Source organism: Pieris rapae, chromosome 21 (genome assembly GCF_905147795.1).
Source record: "Pieris rapae chromosome 21, ilPieRapa1.1, whole genome shotgun sequence".
In the NCBI taxonomy this organism is placed as follows: domain Eukaryota; kingdom Metazoa; phylum Arthropoda; class Insecta; order Lepidoptera; family Pieridae; genus Pieris; species Pieris rapae.
Window position 1 is genome coordinate 5,977,882 of NC_059529.1, and position 11,126 is coordinate 5,989,007.

The 11,126-nt window shown below is 32.7% G+C and overlaps 1 protein-coding gene across 1 annotated transcript; it reads right to left on the minus strand.

The window, feature by feature from the left end:
* Window positions 1–3,048: 3,048 nt before the first annotated feature.
* Window positions 3,049–9,526, minus strand: LOC111003870. The gene is made up of 6 exons (XM_022274614.2): window positions 9,460–9,526; window positions 7,993–8,176; window positions 6,914–7,116; window positions 6,076–6,201; window positions 4,463–4,489; window positions 3,049–3,537 (listed from the first exon to the last, which is right to left on the minus strand). The coding sequence occupies exons 2-6, from the start codon at window positions 8,153–8,155 to the stop codon at window positions 3,286–3,288; spliced, it is 771 nt and encodes a 256-aa protein (XP_022130306.1). The 5' UTR covers window positions 8,156–8,176; window positions 9,460–9,526; the 3' UTR covers window positions 3,049–3,285.
* Between the last annotated feature and the right edge of the window lie 1,600 nt (window positions 9,527–11,126).

Here is an 11,126-nt window from a genome sequence, read left to right on the forward strand (position 1 = left end):
ATAAAATCTCGTGTGGTCGCTTTCCTTTGAAAGAGCTCAACAGATCTTATGTAACTTTGAATGGTAGGTATGATTATATGTAAGGTAAATTTGTTCAAGCATGGCGGAAAGAGATAAAAGTCAAAGTCAAATCATTTATTTCAATTACACCTATTAAAAAGGGACTATTAAATGTCAAAAATAATATAAAGAGACTTAAGTTAAAAATATTTTTAATAAATGCCGTTACCTATGCAGAACAGGCAAGAAACGCAGTAAGTATTTTAAAATTGTCTGCTGTTAAAAAAATGTTAATTCCAGTTCAAGCTGAAATAATGAATATTTATCATGAATAATTAGCCTTTCCATCCCGCAAACGTAGTCATAATAGTCATAGTCATAATATCTTTATTCATTTAGGTAAACATGTACACTTATGAACGTCAAGAAAACAAATTAAATTAATCGTAAATTTACATTTACCACCAGTTCGCAAGTCAAGGGCGTAGAGCGGGTAAGAAGAACTAGTCATGGTTCATATATAGAGAATTTGTTTATGGAAGAACTGAGAACCCTGACACAGGTATTTTTTTTTACTTAAAAGGGTTTCCAAATCTCACACCTAGGGATGAAAATCTACTTAAAATGAATAAACTCTTTATTATTATTAGGACTGATTTAGTTTTTATGAATATATTAAATATATAAGACGATTTGTAATTAAATATGTTATATTATGTATAGTGTTAAATAATTGAGAATTTTTAGAAAATTGTTGAAATAGTCAGACGTACTGAAGTTGGTTATAAATGTTACATTGCAACTATGTAAACACAGAATGTATAATAATATATGAAATTGTCTCTTTTATAACCATTATTGAATCCACGTGAAGTGCCATAAATTCTGCGAAAACGTTCTTTTAGATCGAATAGTCAATAGTCAACACTTATGTCAGAATAATCATAAAATGTTCATTGTCAATGTAAATGGCGCGCGAAACAATGGCCCCCAGTAGATAAGTATGAATGAATAAAACATTTTATTGGCGACCTTAAGCACTAAGTTTCTTTGACGTGGTAAAAACAATAAATAACACACCTTTAATTCTGTAATAAAAAATTAAGATAATGGAATTTATTTTGATTTTATAAAATGTATAGTCGACAAAAAGGTAAAAAAAACTCTTGTGTGTGTCCTTTTCTCTAAATTAAAATAGCAAATTTAACACGAATGAAATATTCCTAATTATTGAAACAAACTAGTTCTAAAAAATGTACAGGTATCATACCTAATTATTGAAAGAAACTAAATTTAAAAATGTACCCCAAATAAAACTATAATTATGCAACCTCGATCTTGTTCCATCTGCCGTGGGGTTCAAGTTCACAGGCGATATTCAAAGTAAAAGCTGACGCCTGGTATTACCTACCGGTAACCCCAGAGATGATGCTTTTCTTTTCGAGGTAATGCTGCCAGGATTAATGGTGCCACAGGCCCGAACTTTTGAAGTAATACTTCTTTTGGCGCGATGGAAAAAAATGATGAAAGTGATTTTTTACGATGCGCGCGCACAATAGCACCTAAATTCGACATCCTAAGTTAGGTCTAGGTGGCATGGAAATATGTTCAAGTTGTATATTCTAGTATTTTTATATTTTGAATTCAACACGTGTTTCGTAACTAAACGTAAACTAAATTTCGTAATTAAACACTGTGAATAAATAAATATTATTTTGGTGTTTTTAAACCAATTATCATATACAATACTATTACAATTACTCATAATTTATTTAGTTAAATAAAATCTTTTTGATTAATTTTAATATTTATCGTTAATCACTACTGCACATTAGTTAATTTACCATACGCCAAAGAAGTATAACATCTAACGCGTATAAGTATACACTCTTCTTTTTAAATTTTCCAATACTATAATTCTGCGAAATCATGGAGTAAACATTTATTGCACGACATTATGTGTAAAATAAACAATACTATTAATACTATTTATATATATAATTCTTCTGTGAGTGTGTATGTCACTGAACTTCTCTCAAACGACTGGACCGATTTTGACGAAATTTTTTGTGTGTGTTCAAGGGGATCTGGGAATGGTTTAGATTCACAATTATGTCCGCTGGACAATGTTTTTTTTAATTAATTTTTAATTTATTAGTAGTTGTTGATTTTGGGATGTTTTACATTGGATCCGACAGACGGCGCTACCATCGCAGTGTCAAATTTTAATTAATATCTATTCGAATTTTAATTTTAGTCTGTCCCGACAGTTAGCGCTGCGATCAAATTAAAAAAAAGTTTTGTTATCATTGTGTTATTGTAGACCATGTGCTGGATCGTTAGATATTGTCATAACATTTGAATAATAATTTTCATCAAAATGGTCCAGAATGTTTTAGCTTATTAAAAAAAGTTTGAAATTTTCAAATTAAAGACGTGTATCCAGGACAACGTCTGTCGGGTCCGCTAGTGTTTTTATAATCTATTTTCAACGGTTTAATTGACTGCCCTGACTTATTGTCACTCTTACTATTTCACACCCCTTCTACAATACAAGGAAAACTCAACTATTACAAAGTCCTCAGTCTAATACAAACTATTTACGTAACTCAGTCATGTACTGTATACGTTCAGATTATAACATAAATTAATAATAAACTAGAAAATAAAAATATTTAATGTAACTAAAAATTTTTTTTAAAACATAATATAAAATTCTTCTGGTATCTTTTATTAATAATGGCTTTGTTATTCTACCTTTATATGAATTATATATTATAATGATCAATACATCTTAGAAATTATCATAAATATTTTATTTTTATACATATAATAATAGGCAAAAATTGTAAACTGTGCTTTATGTTTGAATATGTATTTCGTTTTTAACTTTTGCTTTTAGCTTTGATATTGTTTAGTGAGTAGTCGTACCCTGAATTAAACTACCTATATACTGATGAGCAAATAAAAAATAAAAGTAATTAAATATGTTTATTTAAAATACAAAATAAACAAACCTTTTTTATTCTAAAATCTATATTTGTCACATAACATTTTGTGCTAAAGCACTTCGCGTGTTACACTTTTTAGTTTATGTGGCTTTTAGCTTTAAAAACATGCGTTTAAACCCCAACTGTACAAAGACATTTTACTTTAAAAAAGCAGCACTCATTTTGACGATAAACTCTAAGACAATAGACAAGTATAATATCTATTCATACTAATAATAACTATCAACGCAGCAGAAATTAGTATGATTGAAAGATTTAAAAATCTTAAGATATTTTACGCGTCCGTCTCATTAGAAATAAGAGCAGTTGCTAATGTTGGTGTTGACGGTGTTTTCACTGAATGAAAATCGATGGACATGAATTCATCCTGATCAACCACATCTCTGGAGTCATCGACACCGCATGTCAGGAATTTCGTGTATTGGCTCAAGTCTACAAAGCCCACACCGCATGGCCTGTCAATCAAGCGTGACGTCATCATTCCTTGAGCATATCCAGAACAGACAAGAACGGATCCAAGGTCATCCTAAAATAAAGAAGTATACAATGAAAGAATTTCAGTAATAACTTTTTCATTATTATTACATAATTTCTCATAAGAATTGCATACATAATTCACTAACTGATAAACAATATAAACTAAAATTAATAATTATTAGAGCGCACAGATAGGTACGTATATAAAATTACAAATCATAACAACAACAAAAATGTGGGTAGACATAATAAACTCGACGGTCAACCAAGCAAAACAGATGTTCGGATTGGATTTTTTACTAGATGTGGCATTTTGGAACCAAGAAACCGGTGCAATGCGAGACATCATATATTATTTAATACTGTAATATCGAATACATTTATTCCAACACACAAATATACAGTATTTACAATATTTATAACCTGCAAAGTAAGAAAAATAGTTTAAAAAAATTGATAAATAGAAAATTATGTTTTAATTGAAAAAGTTTGGTCCCTGTGGCAGTGTAGCATTAATGCTCGCTTTTCCTCGCTGTATTGCGCTACTTATTCGTTGAGCGAGGAAAGTACCAGCTATCGGTACTATCGCTATTAAATTACCACCTGTGCACCTGGCCAATAATCTCTACTCCGGCTGAACACATCCGGTTAACCTTCCATTTGTCTAGAAATTATCAAGAAACAGATGGGGTCTTTTCAGGCGAAACAAAGAGGGAGATAATTCTTCCAATTATATAGTAAGCCTTTTTTACTTCCATATCCTTAAGTTGTTAGTATTTAGTTGTAGCTAAATGAAAGTCGCCTGTAGATTTGGACCAAAGGTAATTTGAAGAAAATTACCCAACTACATGGTGATTACGCATTGAGAAGTTTTTGAATACATTCAAATATTTTGATACAAACGCAGTTTCAAGGTATTTGAGGTAATATTTGATGTTAAATATTTACTTAACAAACATAATACGTGGCCTTACCGGACATAGAACTCCATGATTCTCGGTCTGTGGAAATGTACATATTTAGAATGGGAAATTATTCGATTTTTAAAAATAAGTATTTTCTATTCAATAATAAGTCTTTTCTGTCATTGAAATAACCGTCTATATATTAGTAATTCACGTTTATCCAAAATAGTTTTTTATCTTCATCATAACCATAGATCTCTCTAGAGCAGTGTTTCAGAATGTGGAAAACACTAGACCCCACCCCAGGGAGGACAGGTGTATGTTAAGGGCGTTATTGAAAATTTATTAAAATAATTTGTAATTTTAATTTCTGTTTTTCATGTTTTAAGATTAGCTTACCTACTTCGTTAAAAATTTCCTAGGTATTTCTTCCAAAATCCTATCATTTAAGTTTCTTAAGTGAACAATTATTCAATTTATTTATATTAAAAATTATGTTTAGATAGACATAGAGGGCTTAGTCATTTTAGAAAGTTTAAGGTGGTGCACGGCACAAAAAAATCGTTGGGAAAAACTGATCTAGGGTCTAATATGACTTTGATATGTTATAACATTTCCATAAACAATTCTGTGAAATATAGGTAACAGCCCTTCATCGGCAGAACTTTGATTATTCATATCATTGGTTATTTCATAATATAAAAAATCAATTTATAATAAGAGTAATCTGTATATAACACATCTTTAAAAAACCTTATAAGATAACTTGTAAATAATCGTTAAATAAAAAAAACGTAACTAAAAACATTGTTTTTACATCACACATTGAATGACACTATTCTTGTACATCGGCTGTCTCATCCTGATGCTGTCTTGGACTTATTTCATCGGACAATGTTTTTGAACGAAATATATTACGCACACGCAAAGTACGTTCAACTCCGCTACCATACTTATTGAATAACAACCTCTTGTATTTACAATTAAGGAGCTCTAAAGACTGTCAACATCCTTAAAGGCCTCTTATAGCCTCTTGGAGGTCTTAAGAGGTCAGCACCTAATTATAACTGTGTTATTCTAAAATATTCAAGCATGCGTCTAGCACTACTGAGGTCGTAATCAACCCCATTAGGGAAATAAAAGATTTTTCTTTCTTTCTGCGCATTTAACGATTGTACATTGAAGGAAACCGGCATGCCTAAGTCGACAGTGCGTTTCACAGAAAACTACCTACCTATTTAATGTGCCTATTAAGAAAAAATACCAACGATGGTAGCGCTAGCTTTTGAAGTGAAACTTCTGGGTAAATTTAAAAAAAACGTCATGAAGATGTGCAGTGTTTTTGTCAAAGAAAAGGGAGAGAGCGAGAGAGAGAGTGTGTGAAAGGGAGATTGAGAATACACGTTGATGTTTTCGTTTAGTTGTTATATATTAGAATTTTAGATGGCAATTCTGTGGCATAACATTTTGGGTAGTAAACGCAGATTCATACTGTGTCCATGCTAATAATTGATTTATTTATTAGCATGGATACAGTGTGAAAACAGTGTGAATATAGTTATACAAATACATGGAGTGATCATATACTGGTACATACATGATCATTTATTGGGCCTGTTACCGATCTTAAAATATACAGATTGTACCAGAGTAAATATACAATGTACTATAAAAGAAATCACCTTGCAAGGCGGTTGTTGTATACAAAGATATTTGTTTTTGTAATTCCACATTTGAAGGCAACGCTCTGGAGGTAACAGAGTGACGTCAACTCTTAAGAGGTCTATCAATAGAGGAATCAGGTAACCCTGAAAAATGAAAAGAATTTAAAATATAGTAAAATACATTACACAGTCGGTGACACAATGCAAAACCAAAGCGGTTTTCTAATGTAACATCTTGTAATATATATTATTTTGTAAAATAAAGAAAAAAAAAGTTAAAAATTATTTCCTAGCTACTATCGTTCATTTTAGCATAACATATTTATTGATCGAATATAGATTGACACATTGGATTGAAGAGTTTTAAAAAGACTTACGCCCAAACCCAATAACCTATCTCAATCCATTTTTGACCATCTGAGATAGACGGCTTAATGAAAATATTGATAAAGGTGTGCAATAACCAATCGACGGATTGTAATAGCCATCTGTCAATACTAGCTATCCACGGTAGATTGGATTGGTGTATGTGAATAGAACTTTGTATGAAAATGACATATCCCATTTTAAGATTTTAATTTAAACCAGTTTAAAAAGCTGTTTGATATGTTTTTACATAGTTAATATTATTAGTACGGTTTTATTTACTTCATTTGGTTTATATTGATTATCAAATATGAGTGTAAAGAGCGAAGGGATTTCATTCTATCTGTCGTCAAAAATGAATTGTCTTCGTATGGTTTGGTTACTGGGATGCAGATAATCGATCCACCCTTGATTGCTTCTTATGTTTACATGGTTTATACTGTGACCGCCAGTGTGACCATTGTATAATTAAGTTTAAAATACACCTTACATTTCGTCTACTCCCCCATCCGAAGTAATGGCAAGTTGGATCGCCGATACGTTTTTCCAAATGAGTCGTAACGCCGTAGCGTACTCTGTTTAAAACGTATGCTGTCCCTGGCTCTCGCTTGTGGAAGGAGAACTGCTGATTAAGCACTAAAAGCGCTAAGTTATCAGGGGAACACTGCATCCAACGTGACGTGTGGTTATAACCTGTAATAAACACGTCATAAATAAATAAATAAATCAGTAGCGCTACAACCTCTTTTGGTCCTGGCCTCAGATTTCTAGGTGATCAGCCTCCAGTCGTCGACTTTTTGGGTCTAGGACATGTCGGTTTCCTCACCATGTTTTCCTTCACCGTTCGAGCAAAAGTTAAGTTAGAAAGAAAGTCCATTGGTGCACAGCCCGGTATCGATCCTACGACCTCAGGTATGAGAGTCGCACGATGAAGCCATTAAGCCAACACTGCTCTAACACACACGTACGTCATATGTTTTTCAAATACCAGACGCATGCTTACACCCAAACCCAATAACCTATCTCAATCCATTTTTGACGATCTGAGATAGACATCTTAATCCAAATATTGATAAAAGTGTGCAAATATCGTATCGACGGATTGTAATAGCCATCTGTCGATACATTAATTAATACATTTTTGAAAAATATAGAATGAATAAAAATATAACCTATAGATGTAATAAATTAATTCTAACGTTATTAGCGAAATCAATATAAATTCTTATAATGAATTAAGGGATATAAAAAACGTGTAAGTATTCGATTAATATGCATTTGTTGTCTTTGATTGTGCGTCAGGTACATACCTATACTACAAATTACATTAAAAACTTCTTTGTGAATTAAGTATAAACGGGCAATTATTTACATGACTTTTAGAGTGTTTTAGAACAAACATTTATAGCGAGCAAGCTCAGCTATCCAGATTCCTGGTGACACGATCAGGCGTTTGGCATTTTAACTTGTTTCCCGAACAATATATTGGCCATTAGCGTTATATATATATATATATATATATATATATATATATATGTTTCTATTATATTAAAGTCAAAGGTATAATACCTTTGTGAATGCAGAGATGCTGAACCTGCCTGGATATGCCAACCCCCTCCAGAAACCGATGAGTACCAGCATACACAAAAAATTTATATTTCTCCCCAAAAACGCATATCGCCGGGGTTAGTACCACATGCGGCTCTATCAATGCTCCCACACAGAATAACATGGCGTGTGATAAGTAGTGCACCTGTTAAAAGAAACAAGAAAGGACTCAGATTACCAAACAAAAGAATACGGTTGATAATTCAGGATTTCAAACCATAAACACGCGGCTTGTACCGTCCTATCGTTTGACCAATCACAATCCAACGATTCGCGCCGCCATTTTCTTACGTTTTCAATTCTCACCTCACAGAATGGTTACCATAACTATCATGATAGTGAAGTGTTACCATACAATGCCTTAGTAACGAAATTATTCAAAAAATATATAAATAAAAAAATTAATAAACTTGAACAAATGGCGGAAACAGCAGGTTTTCAGTGGCACCGTGAAGAGAGGATTTGCGGGATTTGGGGGAGGCCTTTGCCACATACCTACAAAGGACACATACCCACACACATTTAAATGTAAAATTATGTGAATTAATATTATTATTGATATTAATAATACTATATCTATCCTCTTTCATCTCTTGAGTAAGGATAAGGAAGAAGGTAGTTATATTTTTCAGTCGGTTAGTACGAGATCAGGATTAACTTGCGCCCATGGATTATTTGCTAAAAACCAAAATTTTTATGTATACATATTTATAAGGAGAATGTATATCAAAATTTGGCCGCTAGTATTTTTAAAGAAATTGTTTTAAATTGATTTTTACGAAACATTTTGTTCACTTGTTATTTAAATAAAATATCGTCTACATGACGGCAATTTACATAAAGATTAAAAAAAACACGGGTGCCGTTGATCACCTGGCCACACTTCTTCGCAGTCAAGTGTAAACAGGTATGGTTATGAATGTAAAAATGTATCGGATTTCGATACATTTTTACATTCATAACGTTTTTTTTCTATTATATATCGTATATTGGTTAAATAGTTAAATCTGGCCGCAAATAAGGGTTACCCGCTGTTAAGGATGATAAATATTTAAGGTAGAGTGAAAGAGGTTTAAGGCATTTGACAGAGGAGGAAAGGTACTAACCTAACCTGGTACATACGTATACATTCTCCTAATTATAAATATACATCAAAATTTAGCTTTAGCAAAAGCTTTACTGTTTGCCTGCAGCCGCAGCCAGATCTTAGACCATGTGTTCATTTAAAATATACCCTAAAGTCTAAGGTGACATTATCACGGGAATTTAATATTGATTTATATTTCTTGCTTTTGAAAAGAAGCGTCCATGTTTTTCAGATATGCAAATTTTGTACAAATCTCGTACATAATAATTCCTATGAACTATATATCCTTGATATCCTTTTTACATACTGTTTCAAAATAGTTATGTAAATAGAGTACATACAATAAATTGTCCTTCCGTTGTTTGAGCTGGTACGCCCTGAAATCCTGCAGCATTTTGGAAGTCGATGTCCACTGCACATAATATTATATTGATTAGGTCAGTGTTCAATTAAAATTTTACAAGACTAAATTTATATAGAAACAAATTTTCTTCGACATAGTGGCAACAGGTAGATACTTCTTCTGAAGACAATATATTAAGGCAAGAAAGGTTGTGCTTCTGTGATGTCATTAATATTTCGCCGAGAGTCGAACCCAGCATCTCCACCATAACCGTACGGATACTTTCCAAAAAAAAGGTGTGAAAATCACTTTATAAATGATCCTTGGGATTGATTAGCTCCATTTTAAACAATCTGTACGACGCAATGGCAAATAAAGTAGCGGAGAGTTTCTTGCCAGTACTTATTGCCCGCTCTACGCCCTTGACTTGCAAGCTGGTAGTAAATGTAAATTTAGAAACAATTGAACATCTTTTCTGTTGACGTTTATATGTGTTCTTGGTTAATCTAACAATCTGAATAAAGTTATTAAAGCAAAAATCACGTATATAATAAAAAGTAATTTTATTTCGATATAGTTTTTTTTATTTGTCGCGAACAGAACGACAGACGCGTCCGAGGACTTGTTTTATAGACATGTTGTCATGTAGAAAGATACATAATTTTTAAAATTTAAAAAATAGTTTTGTTGCTTACAAAACTTGAATGGTTTTAAAAAGAACCTCACAAACTTTTATTTAGGATATTTGTATGATGTTTAAAAACCACAACTTCATGTCTCGCCATTGCATTGCCGGCCTTTCAAAAATTGGTACGTCTTTAGTTAGGACCCTAAAGCAGTTGATGTATATGACATTAAAACAAACTATACTAACACAAAGTGGCAATGCCTCCTATTTGACCAGCGCCCATCGTTAAACTCTGAACACTTTACGACGTCGTGTAGCACAAACTGGCAATACGATTACTAATCTAAAATTGTTTGATACACTAATGAAATCATGTTCAAAACATAAAATTTGTTTAATTTTGACAAGGCGATTATGATTGCAAACCGAAATAATTTCACATTCAGTGAATCCTTGTTTTAACATTAAGTGCTGGATTAAACCATACTTGTATAGATTATAAGCTGAAAAATGACATCGTCGAGTCATTTTACAAGAGATCTTAGAGTCTCGCCTGCTTGGGCTCCTCATGAAACTAAATATTTATTTATTATATATTAAAAAAATAAGCTACAATCACAGATTACGTCAATGCGGTAACTGTTTACATATACAGACCGTGCAAGGTGGCTGTGGGAAGCCGGTCATTGACCTAATTATCCTTTGCCAAACACTGGCACTCTTTGGACCCTGAATCACTTCGCATTGCCTCCTCTTAGGAGTGCATCGCCGTTGCGTACGGTGCATTGGCGTTGCATAGAGATGGGAGATCTTCCTAAATCTTTTACCGAATTCACCATGCAGAGTGTTCAGAGGAGTTCTTCGGATACCTGCAGCTGGGTTTCATCATTGGACATAATACAGGCAGAATACGAAATCATCTCGACGTTCGAGGTTTAGTCGACTAAGGATCGCTATTGCTATTGGAAGTTACAGACTACCACCGCTAACTGGGAATTAGAGATGGCCATATCAAAGTAAGCACCTAAAACTAAGTC

Bases quoted from the DNA above. Each gene is read 5' to 3' on its own strand.
- LOC111003870 (XM_022274614.2), bottom strand. From the start codon at position 8,155: ATGTTATTCTGTGTGGGAGCATTGATAGAGCCGCATGTGGTACTAACC. The intron at 6,202-6,913 runs GTAAGGTGTATT...TTCATTTTTCAG, and splicing joins GATGGGGGAGTAGACGAAAT to GGTTACCTGATTCCTCTATT. The intron at 3,538-4,462 runs GTAAGGCCACGT...TCTTTATTTTAG, and splicing joins ATCATGGAGTTCTATGTCCG to GATGACCTTGGATCCGTTCT.